The 21,646-nt window shown below is 43.3% G+C and overlaps 1 protein-coding gene across 1 annotated transcript; it reads left to right on the top strand.

The window, feature by feature from the left end:
- Positions 1–2,329: 2,329 nt before the first annotated feature.
- LOC144455666 (C-type lectin domain family 4 member K-like) lies at positions 2,330–13,750 on the top strand. The gene is made up of 5 exons (XM_078149106.1): positions 2,330–2,366; positions 4,288–4,374; positions 6,623–6,691; positions 7,087–7,238; positions 13,631–13,750. Exons 1-5 carry the CDS (start codon positions 2,330–2,332, stop codon positions 13,748–13,750), a joined length of 465 nt encoding a protein of 154 aa, XP_078005232.1.
- The last annotated feature ends 7,896 nt before the right edge of the window (positions 13,751–21,646 follow it).

Raw genomic sequence — 21,646 nt, 5'->3', positions numbered from 1 at the left:
AATATGCAGGGATGATATCTAAAAAATAAAATTAAGGGGTGAAAGAGAATTGTACTGAGAGGAGGAGAAAGGGAGAGGTAGAATGGGGTAAATTATCTCACATATAAGAGGCAAGAAAAAGCTTTTACAGTGGAGGGAAAGGGGGGGAGGTGAGAGGGAATGAGTGAATCTTACTCTCCTCGGAATTGGCTTAAGGGGAGAATAAGATACACAATTAGGTATGGAAATGTATCTTACCCTACAGGAAAATGGGGGAAGGGGGAAGGAGATAAGAGAAGGGGGTAAGATAGAAAGGAGGGAAGATTAGAGGGAGGGGTAACAAGAAGCAAACACTTTTGAGGAGGGACAGAGTCAAAGGAGAAAATAGAATAAATGGGGAGGGGTGGGACAGGATGGAGAGAAATATAGTTAGTCTTTCACAATATGACTATTATGGAAGTGTTTTGCATGACTACACATGTATAACCTATATGAAATTGCTTGCCTTTTTGATGAGGGTGGGTGGGGAGGGAGGAAGGGAGATAATTTGGAACTCCAAGTATTAAAAATGAATGTTAAAAATTGTTTTTCAACATAACTGGGAAATAAGATATACAGACAATGGGGTATAGAAATCTATCCTGCCATATAGGAAAATAGAAGGGGAAGGGGATAGGTGAAGGGAGGGGGAATGATAGAAGGAAGGGCAGACTGGGGAAGGGGTATTTAGAATGAAAGCTGTTTAGGGGCAGGTGGAAGGGAGAGATGGGAAAAAAAATTTGCGACTCAAAATATTGTGGAAATGAATGCTGAAAACAAAATATTAATTAAATAAAATTTAAAAACATATTGGAGTTTTAGATTAAGGAAGTAAAATATTTGTGAACAATGGGGTAACCTAGGCTCTGTTCCGTGTCTGAGATGAGGTGGAGGAGAAGCTCATGACATTTGAGTAGATTGAGGAAATGAAAGGTTAGGAACTGGAGTGAATATTAGCATGATTTGTGAAGGCCCCTAGTGTGAGACCAGGAGTTGGGGAGAACAGGAAGATTCTAAGTTGGTTGCAACACTCTAGGAGAAATAAGGGAAGATGATCTGTGAGCCAACAAATAGCAGTCACCATGATCTGTGGAGGTCAAAAAATTGTAATGGAGTGAACTTGAAAAGAGAAGAGGCTTCTGAGTGATTGAAAGGAAGACACAGTCAGGTAGTGGTCACGGCCATCATTCTGCCAGTCATCTGGGTCCCATTCTAGCCATTAGCCATTCTTCTCACTTCCCCATTCTCCTCTCCATTTCCCAGTCAGTTGACAAGTCTTCTCAATGCTATCTCACAACTTCTATCTTCTCTTCACTCACTTGGATCCCACTTTAGAGTGAGCTCTCATCACTTCTTCCTTGAAGACTATAGTAAATTCCCAATTGGTTTTTCCCACCTCTCAGCCTCTTGTTTCTTCTCTCCCCAATCATCCCTCATAGGACATAGGTTTAGCATTAAGGGGCCTCTAAGTGGGACCCTTGGTTTTTACCTAGTCCAACCTCCTCTTTCTACAAATGAGGACAGTGAGGCCTAGAGAAGACTAGTGACTTTTCCAAGGCCACAAAATAAGTGGTAGAGTTGGGATTTGACATAGTCCTCTGCCTTCAAATTTAGAACTCTTTCCCCTGAGTCACTGTTTAAAATTACCCTTCTAGGGTGTTAGTCTGGCCCGGCCATGCTCTTGATGAGAACCCTGCAGTCACTAGTGTAGAAGACAAGGGAAGTGAGTGACCCCATTAAAGAATTAGGTTGGTCATTTTTGTAATTTTGAATGATATGGTTATGATGATGATGATGATGATGATGATGATGATAATAATAATAATGTCACATTTCTATGGCAGCTTTAAAATTTACTAATGAGGAGACTGAAGCTCAGAAATCTCAGGTAACTTAGCCATGGTCACACAGCACAAATATAACAAAGTCCAGACTTCCTCAGTTCTGACTCTAAGACCAATTCTTTTTGCACACTGCCCATCAAGCCACCATCTTCAGTCTCTTTTCCTTTTTACCATAGTACTAGGGTGACTTCAGAGTCACAGCAGAGAGGAGAAGCAGCCTCTAATTCAAAGAAAGAGGAAGGAGGATGGTGAGAGCTACCCACTTTTTCGTGCTCCACGCCATCAAGTCACTATGATGGTTCTCAGAGGGATGAAGTCATTGAGTCCAATGTCTGAACCTATTACTTCCCCTACCATTTCTCAGATGATATTAAGAACTCTGTTCTCCCAGACAGGACCTAGAGAGCTCCTACTGGACAGGCTGATCCAGAGAAGATAAGATGGATGGAGGGAGAATCTCTGAAAATATGACATCAGGAAACATGCTGCCTAAGGTTGAAAAGGGTAGGGTATTGGGGCAGATCTGGTGAGTCCGCAGGGGTCCTTGGGATGGATAATGGAGAGGACGAGCCTACAGAAATCCAGAATCAGAGATTTAGATCTGAAAGTGACATTAGAGGCATGAAGTCCAAATCTTTCATTTTACAGATGAGGAAACTGGGGCTCAGAGAGGTTAATTGACTTTCCCAGAGGCACACAGCCAGTAAGCACATGGTGTAGGGTGCAGAACAAGTGTTCCTCAAATTTGCCCTGTCTGTGTCTTATACGTATATACCTGCTTGAATGTTGTCTCCTCTGTTAAAATGTGAGCTCCCTGACGTGAGGGACTTTCGTTGTATATCCAACAATTAGGTTGGTGCCTGGCACACAGTAGGTTCTTCATAAATGCTTATTAACTTGACATGACTTGGCTCAGACTCCACATCCAGGGCTGTATACTAAGTTGTGTCAAGGTTGACTTTGGGATGCCTCATCAATCACCATCAATCATCATTAATTAATGGTGAATGAAGTCTGATTCTAGAGTCAGAGGGCAGATGTAATACAAAGGGAGAAAATAGACCAAAGTCCATCAATTTGTCATGAAGAGGTTCACTGGTCTCCCTGCCCTTCCTCTACCATCTCTCCACCACTCCCTTCACCTTCTCTCCCCCAGCAAGATACAGTTCAGTACTAAGCATCCAACTTGAGAACATCACTGATAAGGTAGAGAATGTCCAGAGAAGGGCAACCAGGGTGCTGAAGGGTCTTGAGTCCATGTCATCTAATGGTCAGCTGAAAGAATTGGACATGGGGTTTGAACTGGCCTCTCACGATGGCCAGAAGTTCAATGGGAAACAATGAAGAAAAGGTCATTTTGGGCATAAGAACATCATTAGTAAAGGCAGGGAGACAGGAGACAGCCATAGGTATACAGGCAAGGAGTTGAGGTGGGGGCAAAGGATGGACCAGCTTAGTTTGGAGGATAGGGTATTTTGAGGGGAGTTATTTGGGATTCCTGGAAAATGAGGATAGTTGATAGATTTTAAAGGGCCTTCAATGCAACATGGAATTAACTTGAGAAGGGGAAGTATATAGATAGACTGGTGGAAAGATTGCAGGTAACTGTTATCTCATGTATAAATTAAATGCAAATATAGAGAGGAAGCAAAATACAATCAAAACAATAGCAGTTATATTTATGTTGCATTTAAGGTCTGCCAAACTCTGGCAAGCATGTTATTAATTCATGTAATTCATTCATATAAATTTTATAAATATTATATTAGTGTAATTTATGAATAAATCAACAGTATATTTTACATTTATGTTAATTCTAAAATCATTATATAGTAATATAATATGTAAATATATTATATTAACAGTATATCATATAAAATATATTATATGTCATAATAAATGTATTAATATAAACTATATGTTGTATATACTAAATGTATTAATTTAAAATATGATATATAACAAATATGTTAATATATAAATATATTATATATTATATAGTAATAAGTGTGCTGATATAAAAAATAAAACATTAATATTATTTAAATATTACATGAATATTAATTCATGTAATTAATATCATTACATACATAACTTCTAGTAAGACCTTGATTCTGGTTCTATCTTAGAAATATTGTGAGGCAGTGGAAAGAGCTTTAGAATTGGACTCAGGGGACCTGGGTCCAAATCCCACCTATGACACTTATTATCGATGACTTTGGGTAAGATTCTTCACTTATCTGGGCCTCAGTTTCCACATCAGTCAAAGGAGGATTAGGCTGGCTTATTTTGCCTCTTCCAGACCTGAAGTTGTGATCTTATGGTCAGGACATCCAAGTGATGGAGATGCTGGGTGGGCTCTGTGTTTGGAAGCCACAGCCCCCAGGCCCTGCTAATGACGCTTTTCTCTCTTTCCCTTGCCCAGCCTTCAGGAAGCTAAGGATCGTCCAGGCTGCCCTGGCACTATTGGTTTTTGCTCTGACTACCTCCCTTAAAGTTGTGGTTATTCTATGTAAGTTCTCACCCTATCACCATGGTCTGAAGGGCTCCATGCTTTAAATCTCTTTCTCTGATCAGGCTGGGAGAAAGCACCAGAGAGAATCTTGGGGATGGACTGGAGTCTAGACTGACATAGAAGTGTGTGTGTGTGTGGGGGGGGGTGATTGGGGCTCCACAGACAGCTCCTCTGCTCATTCTCTTGAAAGTCAGGGGCATATGGAATTCTCATAAATCAATTACTTATTAAGCACCTACTGTATGCCAGATGTGGTGCTAGGCATTCTGCATACAAAATTAAAAATTGAGAAACCCTGCCCTCAAGGAGCTAACATTTAATCAGGAGAAACAACACATACTTATCAATGTATATCAAAGGTACACAGAGTAATTTTGGGTGGTGTGTGGGGAAGCCCCAAGTAGCTGGGATGAAGGATCAAAAAAGGCCTCCTGTAGATTATGATAGCCCTTGAATTGAGCTTTTGAAAGAAACTAATGATTCTAAGATGAGGGAGTACATTCCGGGCAGAGGGCTTGGCCCGTGCAAAGTCACTGAGATGGGAAATGCCAAGTCATGTGAGAGGAACAACCAAGTGAGTTTGGCTGAACAGGACCTAGGAACTGACCAACGGTTCAAGAATCCTATAGGATGTCAGAAACCCTAGCCTGGAGAGGCAGAGTGCATAGTATGAAGAGTCAGAAAGACCTGGGTTCAAATACTGTCTGTAAAACTTTCCAGCCACATAGGTTTGGAATCCAGATCCTAGGATTCTATAGCTTTCCTTTTTTCTCCTGTGCCACGTTGTCTCGCTTATGTTGTTTACATGTTGTTTCCTCACAATGGAATGTAAAGCTGGTGGTTACAGGTCTTCATTTGAAGGGCATGGTTGTCAGTCTGGTAATTGTTACTGCCCCCTCCTTTCTATTCCTTTGTCTCTCAGCTTTCAAACATTTGCACTCTGTTACAACAGTTCTCTCTCTCTCTCTCTCTCTCTCTCTCTCTCTCTCTCTCTCTCTGTCTCTGTCTCTGTCTCTCTCTGTCTCTCTCTGTCTCTCTCCATAATGTAATGGTCTCTTAGTTCCCTGGAGTCCCCTCTTATGATGTTTTATGGAATTTAAATTGAATAAAAAGTTAAGACTATATTCCCAATAGCTCAGAGCTCCCCATTAGAAAAATTACGACCTTTTAGACAGAGGTTTGTAATGTTGAGGAATGTCAAGGGGTCTTCTGAACTCAGCTTTTTGAGTTGCCATATTTTCCAGAACCAGTGGAACCAGAGTATGCAGGAGGCCCTTAATGTGTCAAGGAAGATACTCCCCACCTCCACCCCAAACTGACATAATTTGTTATTTGCATCCCTAACTGGACGCGCTGTGTGTCCTTGGGAGTAAAGACAGGTGCCGGTCAGTCTACACTACAGTGGGAAATTCCTTGGGCAGTGGGGACCCTTGGGGATAAGCAGACCTCTCCAAAAGAATGCTGTGTTTGCTGCCACCTTGATCTTCCCTTTTACCAGGGATTTTATCCTTTTCTCCTCTCACGCCACTACCCTTTAGGAGATTGTGCTTTCTTCTCCTTCCTTATGCTACTGTTCTAAATACGCAAAGTTCTATATGGATTGTAAACTCTTTGGGTTCCACTTGGATGGTCATTTCTCTTTTAATAAACCTAGTTTTCATATAAGTTTCATGAAGTTGTGATTCCTTGTCTGCCTTAATTAAATGAATGCTTATCTCTGGCTAAACTCTGTCCTCTCTATGGCTAAGGAAAAGCTCAGGTTACCAGAATCACAGAGGTAAAGAAATGGATGAGGCATATTCCAGTGTCTGTTAATGGACAGGCACTGGGAGGGAAAGTAGAGAGAAGAGAAGACCTGCTCTGGGAACTTCCCTTAGTGCTTGCCAGGGTCAGCACAACAGGTACCTTCAGCCCAAAGCTTCTGATCCAAGATGACTTCATGGCCCTCCTTGATGTCTCCCTGCTGGGCTCCAGATTAACCCTATTTTTTTCTTTCTCTTTTTATACCCTATCCCTCTGACACCACTTCTTGGTGGCTCCATTTCTGAGCTCCTCCTTCTTCCTCTCAGTCTGTCTCTAGAAGGCTGTTTGTGTCTCTTCCAGAACTCATCCCTTTCATCTGCAAGTCCCAGGATGGCAGTCAGTTCTCAAATCTCTACTCCAGGGGTTTCTCAATGCTCACTAAGTTGGACTAACCCTCTTCCTGAGTTTCTCTCTTTCTAATGCCATGACCCTGTGATTCTAGATCTTCAAGGGAAAAACAACAAACTTGAGAAGGCCAAGATCTGTAATGCAGCTCTGAAGCAGCAAAACAGTGAGTGCCCTTCCCTCCCCCATGCTCTCTGCACTGACTCCCAAGCTCCTACCCAGTCCCTTCTTTGCTCAAACTTCAGTCTCATATGGAGAGGTATTCAAGTGAAGGTATCCCGTTCCTCCTCTGCTAGCTTCTTCACTGTCCCTCTTCCTGGCTACTTCAGAAAAGGGAGGGAGTGAAAAGTACCTCATCCCTAACCTAACAAATGGCCTCCCCCTCTGATACAACTGGATCCCAAGAGTCTTCTGATCAGAGAGTAAAAGTTTAACTGGCTCCCACTGACCAAGCTTTGGTCACTGCTCTGTAGCCAGGCCATTTCAGGGCCAAGAGGTAGTACTGAACCCTGTACAGCTGTTTTCCCCCTCCCTTCATTTGTATTCCTCTTTCTTCGCAAGAAATCCTTGCTCATAGAATCTCAGAACGGAGCATCATCTGCAGTGGAAACCTCTACTACTTTTCCTGTGGCAACATGTCCTGGAATGATGCTGAGCAGTACCGTGTGTCAAAGGGCTCTCACCTGACCTCAGTGACCTCTCTGGATGAACAGGTTAGTGTTGTCCTCGGTAGCCTGAGAAGTGGGAGGTAGAGATGTCAGTAAGTTGGGCATCCACAGGCAGCTCATTTTACTTCTCTACCAGTCTACGAGGGCCTCAGGCAGTCTCTCTCACCACAGTTAAGGCTTATTGATAACACAGAGAGGTGAAGAATTCATGGCTAGGGAAGTGATACTGTCTCATTGTCCTCTGTCCTTCTCAGACTCTTTCTGGAGTATTGAATTCAATTCTGGGCAGAAAAGGACGTTGGTAAGTTGGGACATGACCAGAGAGGTGAGGGACCTGGAGCCCATGCCATACAAGAGTCAGCTCTAGGAAATGGGGGTTTTTGAGGTGGACAAGAGAAGATACATGGGACATGCAGGCTTCCTGCAAGAATTTAAAGAATGCTGTCAAGGGAAGATGGATTTTCCTGGTTCTTCTTGGCCCCAAAGGAGAGAATCAGGAGCCATGTACAGAAATTGGTAAAAGGTGTGCAATGAGGTCCTGCCCAATGGAAGGTCCATCCTCGCCCACCCTGATGCCTGCCTATGTGGAAGAGGCTCAGTATGTGCACCCAGAAGTCCATAATGTGTGGAATTGAAGGACCACAATCCATAATTTGGAGTATGTACCAACATTCTGTCATTGTATCCTCTTTGCTCTTCCTGTGGTGAAAAGCTGGATTGTTGAGTGTCTATTTAACAACATCCTGGGTGCCACATTCTTCCAGTGATGTTCTATCACTGTATGCCGTGGACCTCTACCTCCACCAAGAATAAGAATTATGAGCAGCAAAGGCCAATGCTGGTTACAAGCAGACTGTATCATATCACATTGATGACATTCATTGGAAGTGGCAGAAAAGAGGTCACCCAGGTTATTGGAAAAGGTTGTGGGTAGATCAGATTTTGAATTGGAGAAGACTGTGGAAAACACCTCATTTACTCTTTTCATTTGACAGATAGGAAATTGAGGCCCAGAGAGGGGAAGGGACTTACAACACATTAGTCACCACATTGATCTCACGCTCATACTGAAGTGTTCTCTTCCTTGGCTGGGAACCTGGAAATGTCTCTGTCCAACAATCACCTCCCATCATTCCATTCCTCCCTGTGCTCTAGTCCTCTTGATCCTATTCTTCATCCTCCCTAGAACTCTATTTCCCTTCATTCTCAGATGTTCTTCCAGGCCATTACCAATGAGCAGGTCACTAGACTTCCTGTGTCTCAGTTTCCTCATTTTTATACATAAGTTTTGTCATGTATAAAATTGGAGTATTGGGCTAAGTAACATCAGCTCCTTTTAAGCTCTAGATCTGTGATTTCAGGAGTCTATAACCACTGCTGTGGTTTATGTGTTTCCTTTCCCTAACTTTACCTTCTATGTTCAACAATATATTGAGCTCAATTTTATACTTTCTGCTACTGTAGAATGCCCTGTCCTCTCCCATGCTTCCCGTTCTGCTTTCCCAGTCCCCTAGCTTGGATGACCTCCACCATCCACATTCTTAGCTCTTACTCGTAAGCTGTTGAGCAGCGCTAGAGGAAGGAATTTGGCTTTCCTGTGTCCACTATATTCATAGTACTTGATGTCAACTGACTCCTCATTGTCCTAGAGAAATCTTTCTATTCTCCCTTAACCAATTACTGTCTCACATGAAGAGGTGGTCCTTCTCTGTGCTAAGGTAAATCATTTTTGTGCACATACCAGCTTGGTGGCACAGTGGATAAACCATCAGACCTGGGGCCAGGAATACCCGAATTCAAATCCTGCCTCAAACCCTTATTAGCTGCGTGTCACAGCACAAGTCACTTAACCTCTGTCTCACTTTCCTCAAATGTAAAATAAGAATAAAATTAACATGTATCTTCCAAGATTGTTGCAAGAATCAAAAGTCATAATATTTGTGAAGTATTTAGCATAGTGTTTGACACGTAGTAGGAGTTATATAAATGCTATTATTATTATTATCATTATTGTTATAATCAATCCTATTCCATCCCATCTTCTGCAATAGAATATCTCCTCTGTCATTCCTACTATATAACTAATCTTCATTCTCTCATTATCCAACTGGACCTGCTCTCTCCAATGGTCCCAATGATCTCTCACCTGCCAAATCCACCAGCCTTTTCTCAGTTCTCATTCTTGTTCATTTGTCTAAAGCCTTTGACCCTATCAGTCATGCTTTTCCAGTGACCACTCTCTCCCCCCCGCCAGTTTTCCTGACATTGCTCGAATCTTTGCATTCTCTTTCTTCTTGTCTGAACACTTCTTCTCAGGGCCTTCTGTTGGATCTTCATCCAGATCTCATCTGCTAACTTGTGATGCCTCCAAAGCTTTGTCCAAGGCGCTCTTCTTTTCTTTCTCTACTTCATTGGATAAGCTCGTGAGTTCTTATGAATTTTATCTTCATCTTCATGCTGATGGTTTTCAGATCTAGTTATCTCACACCTTCAACTCTTCTGAACTGGATGTCACATGGACATCTTAAACTCAACATGTCCAAAACCAAACTCATTCCCCTGCCCAAATTCTTTCCTCATCCAAACTTTCCTATTACTGACAAGAGTACCATCATATGCTCAATCACCAGGCTCACAATCCAGATATGATGCTTGGGTCCCACTCCCTCTCCTCCCCCATATTCAATGTACAGTGATATTCTAGCTATTTGCCCTGTTGCCATGTCTCTCCTATATGCTCCCTTCTCCCCTGACACTGCCACCATCCTCATAAAGGCCTTTTCCCCTCACACCTGGATTATTGTGTTAGCTTGCTGGTTGGTTTCTCTGCCTTTTCCCCTCACACCTGGATTATTGTGTTAGCTTGCTGGTTGGTTTCTCTGTCTCAAGTCTCTCCTCACTTCACTCTATTCTTCATTCAGTCACCAAAGTTATCCTCCTAATATGTAGCTCTGATCATGTGGCCCCATCCCCATTCAAGAAACTCTAGGGGCTCCCGATTACCTTCAAATCAAATATAAAATCTTCTGTTTGATTTCCAAAGTCCTTAAAAACTTAACTCCTTCATACTTTGTCTTCTCACACTTTCCTTCACATACCCAACAATTCCATGGCACTGGCCTCCTTAATGTTCCTTCCACAAAAACTCTTGTCTCCTGATTCTATGCATTTTCCTTGGCTGTCCCCATTCTGGGAATGCTCTTGTCTCACCTCCTGGCTTCCCTGGCTTCCTTCAAGTCTCAGTTGAATCCCTCTTTCTGCAAGTCTCCCTTAATGCTAATGCTTTCCCTCTGAGAATTTCTCCAACTTATTTTGTGTATGTCTTGTTTGTACGTAATTGTTTGCATGTTGTCTCTCCCATTAGAATGTGAGCTCCTTTAAGGCAGGGACTGTTTTTGACTTCACTTGTATGTCCACTGTTAAACACAGTGCCTGGTACATAGTAAGTGCTTAAATAAATGCTTGTTGACTGACTCTCCTTTGCAATCCTCACAGTGCTTTTGCAAACTTTCTTTTCTGTCCTCAAGCTTCCCACACCAGCCATGCCACTCTCTTTCAGCAAATAAAAGTTGATAATTTTTTGCAAACATGGAGGGCTTTTGCCCTAAGGTCTCTTTTCTTCCTTCCTGACACCTAACTAACCCTTAATATCATTCTCCTTCACACTGGTTTCCCATGAAGAGATGGCCTTTCTCTTCACTGTGGCCAACCTCTCTACATGTAGCCTTCATTCTATCCCCTCTTACTCCTTTGACAGATTGTTCTCACAATCATCCCTTTGCTCTCTAATATTCAATCCTATCTTCTGGTACTTTCTATATTGCCTAAAAACGTACCCATGTTTCCTTCCCTCCAGCCTTAAAAACACTCTTCATGGATACTGTGGTCTCTTTAACAATGGTCCTATACAGCTCTTCCCTTTCATAACCAAACTCCCAGAAAAATGCGGTCTACAGTCGACCCTTCTACCTGCTGTCCTCCTGGAAACATCCAATTGCTCTGTTTGAAGTTGCCAAAGTCACACGCCTTGCCACACTCAGCGCCCTTTCTCCTTCTCCCTCCTTCTTGGCTTCTCTCCAGTTCCTAACACTTTTGAAAATTCTTTTCTCTTGCACGTTCTCTCTACTCCCTGAGTTTTCATGACTCTGCTATCTTTGGGTTCCCCCTACTGGTCTGACTGCTTTGTACCAGGTTCTTTAGATGGACCATTATCAAAGACCATTTGTTTAAAATAGAACTGATTTTATTTTGCCCTAATGTTTCCCCTTTTCCAAACTGATAGAATGCAAGTTTCTTGAGAATAGAAACTATTTTGTTTCTATATTTGCATACCCACATTTCAGTTTAGGTCCTGGATCTTAGCCAACTAGTCAATCAAAAAGCCTTTATTAAGTACCTACTATGTGCCAAGCACTGTGCAAAGCACTGGCATCTTTACTAAATGCTTTTGGACTGATGGAATGTCAACCCACAGGAGGCAGAGATTCATTTCTGTCTCCAGTGCCATGGACAATGAATCACAAGCTTACCGAGAGAAATCATCTGGTCATAGTAAGACCAGATGATAATTACCAAAAATCACTTCTTCTTTATTGATTGCTCAGGGTTACACAGTTACACAGCTTCAGAGGTGGTATCTGAACCCAAGGCTTCTGATTCTAAAGCCAGTGATCTTTCCACTGTGCCACACCACTTCTTTTAATGGGTCGGGGATAACAGATGGACAATCCAAAGGCCACGCTAATACCCACAGCATGTAATGGGACCCCAAGGAGGACCTCCAGCAGGATGGAGGGCAGCTGTCCACACATGGATGGGAATCTCTCAGGATGAGAAGGTTTGGAGGGCTCATGGTCTGTCCCAATAGACATCTCCAATCTATGGGCATAGGGCAGTTGAGAATCTCTGTGAGAAAGTTGAGGAAGCTTGGAGAGGTCCTCCTGCCCCAGATGGGACTTGGTTTCCAGGTCAGAGTTTCCCATATACCTTGAGGGACCTGTATCAGACATCACTTCTCCAAAGCCTGAAGCAGCTTCTGCCCAATCTAATCACACATGGAACTCAGACCCATTATGCCATTGAACAAGGGCCAGAAAATTATAGGCTGTCAAAGCTTAGGGGGCTTTGAGATCATCTAATTTTGCAGATGAAGAAAGTGAGGTTCAGATCGGGGAAGAGTCTTTCTCTTGGTAACCCAGGTAGCAGAACTAAGATGAGAGTCAGAAGCAGGGTGGTATAGTGGGTAGAGTGCTGGGCTTGGTTTCAGGAAGACTTGGATTCAAATACTAGATATGACACTAGCCAGGATAAGAATGGATAAGACATTTAATTCCTCTGAGCTATAATTAACTCATTTATACAATGTAATGATAGTTTCTGCAGGCTTGATTTAATGGACAAATGATATAATATCTGCAAAGTGCTTTGTAGACCTTAACGCACTCAATAATTGTTAGCTACACTCACTTTTCCCACAAGGGCTTCCAGCTATGCTCCCTCTCAGCTGCTGCTCTGGGGGCCAGGTTGGTCTCCCTTCCTACCCCTTCCTCTCCCAGCTGACCCTTCCTCAGCCTTTTGTTGTTCAGTATGTTCAGTTTCAGCCATGTCTAACTTTTTGTGACCCCATTTGGGGTTTTCTTGGGAAAGATACTGGATTGGTTTGTTATTTCCTTCTCTAGCTCATTTGGCAGATGAAGAAATAGAGGCAAGATTAAAGGGGTAAGTGACTTGTCCAGGGTCACACAGCTAGTAAGTGTCTGAGGCCAGATTTGAACTCAGACTCATCTTTGTGACTCCAGGCCTGACAGGCTTTCCACTGTACCACCCAGCTGTCCTTCCCCAGGCTACACAGTGTGAGATGAGTGTGAGCCCATCAAATGATCCAGCCTCCTTCTTCTCTCTGTCTTCCCTCAGAGAGGACAGTAGGTCTCAGTCCTCAGGGACCTCGTCTATATGGGCAACAGGCTCTTTGCCCCATGTCTGTTGAGCAGTGCATGATGGGAGGACTCGGACCTTTGTGGCCAGACAGAGTTCCTTGGATCTGCCAATCTCTGTGCTTTGCCCTGGCATATGGCAGGAGCTTGAGAAATGTATATTGATTAGCTTGTTAATTTGCATATATCTATATGCATACAGACACATACTAGCACATATATGTACAGGTATAAAACACATACACATACACGTACAACAAGAATGCACTGGCATCATTCTTACAGAGTGTGGCTGGCTCTATTGCCTCTCTGGGTTCTAGGGGTACTCCTCTGGAGTTGAGGTATTTCTTTTCTAATGAGATTATATCACCCCTCATTCTGGTGTGCGCTTTAGGGATATCTACATACAGCAATGGAATACTTATAAACATGCACACACGGTGTACTTTCATTTAGAAATTTAGATACGTTCCTCCTTAAAATCACTTGCTTCTCACTCCATAGGAATTTATTTACCAAAATGGTGCTGATGCCGCATTCTGGATTGGACTCGATAACCAGAAGAGGCCCAAGTGGATCTGGACAGATGGGAGCCCATTCAATGAGACTCAAAGCAAGATGTGAGTGAGTCTAGCCTGCCCTCCCTCTTCTAGGCTTTCCTTTGGCAAATGGCCCTCCGGAGACTCTGGAACCTCTCAACAGAGGAAGCCCAAGGCTACAGACAAGTCAGAGTAAGGCAGTTACATGAGTATTCAGCCCTGTGTGCATCTTCACCTTTTGTGAGCACATATGCTGTTTCTGCACATGTTTGTGTATGTGCCCTTTCTGCGGTCTTTGATCTCAGAAGCCACAGAGGTGAGGGTAAGGCCTAGGCTACGTTTTTTGTGGAATAGTGTAGGGACTCTGAAGAGTGTTGTGGGTGGGAGGGGTATGGACTTCTTTGGATTGTATCTAGAAGGGTTTAGAGCAGTGTGTCAAACTCAAAGAGTAATGTATCCCTTAGGCAGCTCTTTGACTTTGAAAAACACAAATGAACATTATGTATATTTGGTTGTGTTTTTATTTATTTTGTTAAATAATTCCCAATTACGTTTTAACCTGGTTCTGGTCATACCCTGTAGAGTTGCTGCGGCATGCTGCTCATGGGCTGCATGTTTGACACCTCTGCTTTAGAGCAGTAGAGAGAGTGTCTGCAGGGGCTACTTTTCTCCCAGGCCCTGGCTGTGGGTTGGGTCAGAATGGGATAGCCTTAGAAGGAAGGCCTCCTGAAAACTATTAGGCTAGGCCAAAACACCAGGGAACAGGTTTCCTATCAATCCTTGGGGTAGATCCTGGGAATGAAATCATTTGTATTACTCTTTCTCCCTCCAGGTTTTGGGCGCCAGGGCAGCCAAATAATAGGGAAAACAATGAGAATTGTGTTATTTCCTCGACAGTTAATCGCAAATCATGGAAGGACAAGGACTGCCAGAAGTATTTCAAGTTCATTTGTAAGAGAAAATGTGAATCAGCAAAGCTGTGCTCATGGCCCATGAGCTCTGCTGATCACCCTATTTTAAACAAAGTGGGTAGACCAGTCAATAAATCAACAAGATCTTATTAAGCAGTTCCTACATCTCAGGCACTATATAGACACCCTTTTACCTACCACCTACACCAGCTTCTGGGCTTCATTCTTTCTAAGATAATGTTTTCCCAAAGAAGCCTCGAACAATTTGCAGAGGCCTGATCAGATGAGTCAAGTGATGCCCCCAACCTGTCAGGCAGCCATAGACCATCCTCTCCAAATCATCATACACATACTGGGCCTGCACACAGTAGCCAGTCACGGTATGGACATTCCCCATTCACTGGAACAACAGGCCAGCCCTGTGCTGTTTCTCTGTCACGACATTCCATCTCTTGCTTTTAAGCGTTTTCAATGGCTGGCCATTCCCACATCTCTTTTCCCTCTCCTCCTCCTGTCCATGTCCTGGCTTCTCTGGCTCCCTTCAAGGCTCAGCTAAAGGCCCACTCTACAAGAAGTCTTCCCTAGTCTTTTTTAACCTTCATGCCTTCCCTCTGAGATTATCTCCAGTTTATCCTTTATGTATCCTGCTTGTACATAGCTACTTGTATGTTGTCTCAGTTATAATACTGTTAACTTCTTGAGATCATACATACATACACACATACACGCACATATATCTATGTAGATATATAGACATAGATGTTACATATACATGGTCTTGGGACAAGTCCCTGTGGGCAAGTCAATATCCTCCTATTGTTCTTGTATACTTAATATTCTTTGTACTGTTGGTCAGATGGAAAAAATAACTGCTTTTTATAGTTAAATAAAATAATTTGGATGTAAGCTCACTTCCATTTTTGCCTTTATGTTGCCCAGGCCTTAGCACTGTGCTGAGCACAGAGAGATAGATTCTTAAAAGTCTGTTGAAGGAATGAACTGTAATTCCCCAATTCTGCATGGACCCATTGTTAATTAACCAAAAGCAACCTCTGTTCTTGTCTTGACCCCAGGTCAATGAGGTCATATCAATCTCTCAATAGAAGTTCCTCCCGGGTCCTCATCGAAAGCCCAGCCAGAGCAGGAGAACTGGACCCCTTGAGATACCAGTGACACTAATCCAGGTAGTCCCCATGACTGATACTCTGCTCCTTGCCCCTGAGCGCCCTATGAGTGGAAGAAAGGGGAGGAGAGGAGAGGAAAGGGAGGAGTGGGGAGGGAAGGGAAAGAAGAGGAGGAACTCCGTGTGGAATATTTAAGTGCAAGTATATTTAACACGTGCTTACTCCATGCTAGGCACTGGGAATGCAGTGAGAAAAGCGAGCCAGATCTTGCCTGAAGGAGCTCTTACTCAATAAGGGTGACAACAGGTTCACAGACAATTACAGACAGAGTAGACACATGCAAATATGGAAGGGTTGGGATAGGGGAGGGGCCAACAACTAGGGAAATCAGGGAAGGCATCCTGAAGGAAGGCAGCTCTTAGGTTGAAGCCCAGGGGGATCTAGAGTATCCAAGAGGCAGAGGTGTGCAAAGGAGCATCCCAGGCAGGAGGAATGACCTGCCAAAAGGCAGAGGAGGCAGGGGATGGAATGCTGTGCAGAGGGCAGAGGGAGTAGACAGTTTGCTGGAGCACTGAGCATGGAGCAGCTTGACGGAGTAGAAAAGCTGAATGAATCTGCAGTCTGAAGACCTGGGTTCAAATGATGCTTCTGTCACTCTCCACCCATTCAAAAGTCCTTTAACTCCTCCTGGACTCAGCTTTCTCAAGTGAAAAATGAAGTAGGGTTTCTAAGGTCCTTTCCAGCTCTGAATAGATGATCCCTCTGCCTACAATCCTGCATAATTTTGTGTTTTGTCTTCATTCTATTTCATCAACAGAATAACATATGGTTGTTATTAACCTGACTGTGAAGGGGTCTCAGTGCTAAACAGAGGCACTTAGATTATATTGTCTCCTAAAGGCAATGGAGAGCTAGAGAAGTTTCTTGGTCAGAGAGGTGACATGATCAGACCCGTTTTAGTAATATGAGTCTGGCAGCTGTGTGGGTAGATGGGAGGCTGGAGGTTGGGCCATTAATTAGGAGACTTTTGCAATAGTTCAGGCAAGAAGCCTATTGCTCAGAGAGTTATACACTGAGATGATCACTCACCACTTGTCAGACCATGTGCCTGCTTGTCCAAGAAGTCCCCCGTGATCCTGAGGGATGAAGGAAACATATCCATCTCTTGACTTCATGCTCAAACCCTTACCTGTCTGCACCTTGAGATTCCTCTGGAAGCCAATGGGGAAAGGGAGGAGGAAGAAAACCTGACAGCTCTTCTTGGTTCAGAAAGCTCCAGATAAATCCCCTCTTTGCTGTGACTTACTCATGGTAAGTCCAAATGGAGGTAAAAAAAATTTCTCCTGGGATTTAAAAAACAAAATCATTTCACTTTTTCTTCTGCCCTGAGAATGAGTTCGACCTATGAGGTAAGAGAGGGAAGAGAGAGAAAACAGGAATTTCACTTGTATGCTCAGCCTCGCTGGCCACATCAGAAATTTCCCAATTCCAAACCACTATCTTGGCTGGAATGGGAAGGCCATGAGTTTTATGGGTGCACACTTGTGTCTCTTGGGGGTTATTCTACAGGTGTTCATTTGTGTTTTTAGATACTCTTCCCAATAAAAATTATGTTGGTAACATTTATCTTACTAGGAATGACCATGAGATCACAGATTTGGAGCTGGAGGGGACCTTAGAACTCACGCAGTCCCATCCTCTCATTTTAGAGGTGTGGAAATGGAGGTCCAGAGAATTTAAGTGACTAGTTATGGGCTCTATCGCTCTGATGAGCATAAGAGGCAGGATTAAAAGTGGAGTGGCCCAGACTCCAAGTCTTGGACTCTCTACTATAATATTGTATCACCCAATACTTCAAAGATTTGTGACTTCATCTCTGTTGGCCCTTCCTCCCACAATGTCCTTGACATCCATCATCACTTGAAATAATTTTCAAAAAAAAGGTTGAGGATGAAAAATTCTTTACTCTGCAAATGCAGTGATGACTTTTTCTGGGTTCGGTTACACTTGTCCTTGGTCAATAGATATATAATAAAAAGACATTTTGATAAAGTGACTGGATGGTCAGTATCAATGAGTAGCTTTTAACTTTTGTTCGATGTCAATATGGCAGGAGGTCTTTAGTGGAGTAACCCAGGGATCAGTGCTTGGCTGTTACATATCTGCTAAATATTTCTCCCAATGACTTAAATAAAGGCATAGCCGGCATCTTCATCAAAATGGCAAGTGACACAAAGTTAGGTTGGGGATGGCTCCCTCTATGGATGACAGAGTTGGGATTCCAAAGCATCTAGACTAGAGTACTGGACTTAGTTTAAGAAGATGGAATTCAATAGAGATAAATGTAAAGTTTTTCCTTGGGTGCAAAAATCAATTTTCATAAGAATAAGGTGGGGCAGACATTGTGAGGCAGCAGTTGTTGTGAAAAAGATTTAGATTTTTAAAAATCTCCAAGCTCAGTATGAGTCAGCAGTGTAACATGATAGCCCAAAAATCAGTGGGATCTTTGGTGGCATTGCTGTTACTGTAGTTCATCCTTCATTCCTGAAGAGGACCAATGACATCATATCTTGTGATATCTTGACTTGCATGTGAATTGGGTGGCATTAAATAGGGCAGAGCTTCCAGGAGTGGGGAGGTGATAGTAGCATTGTTTTTCTGCCTTTGTGAGTTCTCATCTAGAGACTTGTGTTTGGTTCTGGGGTGCCAAGACTTGAGAAGAACATTAGTAAATAGAATATTGTCCAAAAGAAGGTGACAGGGTTGGTGAATCGCCTTGAATCCCTAATGTATGAGGATCAGCCAAATGGCATGGCCATGGTTAGCCTGGAGAATGCTCCAGGGGGACATGAGTGCTCTCTTCATGTATCTGAAGGACTGTCACTTGAAGGAAGAATTACACATGTTTCTTGGGCCCATGAGGGCCGAACCAGGAGTAATGAGGGGAAGGTGCAAAGAAAGAAATTTAGGCATGATGTCAGGAAAAAGCTTGTTTGGCTCAGGGTCTGTGTAGTAAGGGATGGTGTCACAGTGTTAATAGCTGCCTAGTCTAGCCCACTCTAGTCTACTCTTTATTTTACTGAAGAGGGAACTAAAGCACCAAGGTGCAGTGGGTTGGAGTGGGGGGTAACTCAGGGGATGTCACACAGAAGTATAATGGCAGAGCTGGTACTAGCCTTCAAGTCTCCTGATTCCCAGGCCAGAACTCTAGGCCTCAGTTTCCTTAACTGCAAAAGGGGCATAATTATACATGGCATGACTACCCAACAGGAGTGAACTAAGCTTTAAGCTTTAGAACACTGAGGGAATGCAAATAGTGGGTATTACAGAGCAGTCCTCTCTGCTCAGCTGGCTCCTTTGCCAACACATCAGGGAAAGATCTGTTCCAGTTGGGGAGGCCCTATCCTCCCTCTAAGGTCCATTCTGGCCAAATCCCTGTTGCGTCCCCACACTAATTTTCACTGGTTCAAAGTTGGACTGTGATTCCTGGGTTCACAATAAAACCAAGTTATCTATTTTCATGACAAGGCTCACTGTAGCAGGACCTTCCTTATGCTCTTCTAAGATAGACTCCAATTGAGTCTTCTGTTTGAACTTGGGCAAGGAACTTGGCCAGGGATTTGGATTAAAAGGTTTCTGAGATTCCTTCCAGCCCCTGATCTATGATCCTATGACTTCTATCATGGTCCCTGCACTAGCTATTCTAAACCCTCTACTCTTTCCTTTAGAATTATTCTTTATATATAGAAATATTCTATTCTTTAGAATAGAAGCTCTTTGAGGGCAGTGACTGCTTTTACTTTGTATCCAATTGATTAGTACAGTGCCTGGGACAGAGTAAATGCTTAAATGATTACTGATTGATTTATTGACTGTTATTGAATTAATCCTGAAGCAATCTATTCTAAGCTCTCTACCTGCAAACTCTATATCTTCACCCATTCTTTCTTTCTTTGCTCAAGTCTCTGAGGGAGAGGGAGCCCTTCTTCCTATCAAGGCAGATCTTTCTACTTATTTAACCCTTGATCTTACCTCCTGCAGTCTAGAGGGAGGCAAAGGAGGGCTGCAGGAGGAGTGGAGCACAGAGAAATATGGAATGAGAGACAGTAATGTTCTGACAAAACCACATTGGGGTTTCTGATGAAGGAAGTAAAATATTTGTCAGCAGTGAGATGTAGGCTATGTTCTACATCTGAAGTGGGGCATAGGAGAAGCTTGTGACATTTGAGCAGATTGAGGAAATGTGAGGTTAGGGGCTTGAGTGAATATCAACATGATTGGTGAAGGCCCCTAGTGTGAGACCAGATGTTAGGGAGGAAAGGAAGATGGTGAGTCAAGTGCTGAAGTTCAGGAGAAGGAAGGGAGGATGAGTTGTTGCCGAGCAGATAACAGTCATCTGTGGAGGTAAAAAAAATTGTAATTGAGTGAACTTGAAAAGAAGAGAGACTCCTGAGTGATGGAAAGAAAGACAGAGTCAGGTAGTGGTCATGTCCATCATTCTGCTAGTCATCTAGGGACCCATCCTGGTCATCATCTTCTCTTCCCTCCTCTACATCCCTCCTTCCCATTTCCCAATCAGTAGTCAAGTCTTCTCAATGCTACTGCTTTCATATCCATCCATCAGCTTCTCACCACTTACCTGGCTCTCACCTTGGATTAGCATCTCAGCACCTTTCCTTAGACTATTATAAGAGTCTTCTATTTGTCTTCCTGCCTCTAACCCATCCTCCACAAAACTGTAGGATCTTAAATTTAGAGATAGAAGCATTCTAAGAATTCATATAGACCAACCTCGAATTTTATAGATGAGGAAAGTGAGACCCACTGGGGGTAAGTGGCTTGTCCACTGCTGTAGAGTTGTGAGTAGTATTGGCATTTTAAAGTGGCTGAATTACCTGTGATTTCATCACTCTTTCCCCTGAGTCCCTGCTGCCTTCACATGGCTGGCAGAATTATCCTTTCAGAATATCAGCCTAATCCCACCATGCCCTTGGTCAAAACCCTTCAGTCACTCTCTACTACTGCTAGTATTAAATATGTACCATGTCCTTAATCTGGTACTTAGGTTCTCCGAGGCTAGTTCCAATCTCCTATTCCAGCCTTCCTTCATTTTTGTCCTCCTCACTCATTCTGTGTTCTAGCCAGATCAGTCTAAGAGGCATTCTCCAGACTTAGTGGTCCATGTTCCACCTCTATGCTGTGACACAGCCCTTCATCCCTACCCAGAATGCCCTCCCTGCTTATCCTTACCCCTCAGATTCTTTTTCTTTCTTCAAGGCTCATCTCAGGTTCCACCTCTTTCTTGAAGCCTTCCGTGATCTCCTTCAGGTGTTAATCCTCTCTCTGTACCTAAATTACCCTATAATTATAGTCCTATAGGAAAAATGTCTTCTTCTGGAAGGCAAGGTCCGTTGAATCTCTATATCCCTGAAGCTTAGTGCTTGAAAGCATCTAATACATTTTTGATGATCAGAATTGAATTGAATCTGGTCATTTGATCTACTGTGTGACACAAGGGGAAAAGGGCTAGATTTGGATGTGGGTTCAAATCCCAGCTCTGTGCTTGCTGTGTGCCCTGGGGCAAGTCCTTTCCCCTTTGGGGGAGAAGGGAAGTTTCCTCACCTGGGAAATGAGAAGATTGGGTCAGATGACTTCTAAAGTCCCTTCCAATTCTAATGTGATGATCCCATGTTCCTCCTACAGAACCCTGTGACTTAGGTATTGCCCCATCCCTATTTCTCGTAATGAGGAAACAGCTTTTGTTTTCTAGGACTTCCTAGGAGCCATAAAGCTAAGGAAGCTGGTGAAGCTACAAAGTGGGCTCCCAGCCTAGTGCTGTTTCTAGGGCAAGACATTGATGCTGGTCAGACCAGAATTCTCCCTTGTCTCCTAGCCCAGGGCTTTCTCTAGACCCCAGTGCCAAGTGCCAAGGGCAAGGCTTCATAA

The sequence above is a fragment of the Phascolarctos cinereus genome, unplaced genomic scaffold (assembly GCF_003287225.1).
Source record: "Phascolarctos cinereus isolate Bilbo 61053 unplaced genomic scaffold, phaCin_HiC Scaffold_2;HRSCAF=192, whole genome shotgun sequence".
In the NCBI taxonomy this organism is placed as follows: Eukaryota; Metazoa; Chordata; class Mammalia; order Diprotodontia; family Phascolarctidae; genus Phascolarctos; species Phascolarctos cinereus.
The sequence above is the reverse complement of the archived record's forward strand: the minus strand, read 5'-3'. Positions and strand labels throughout refer to the sequence as shown.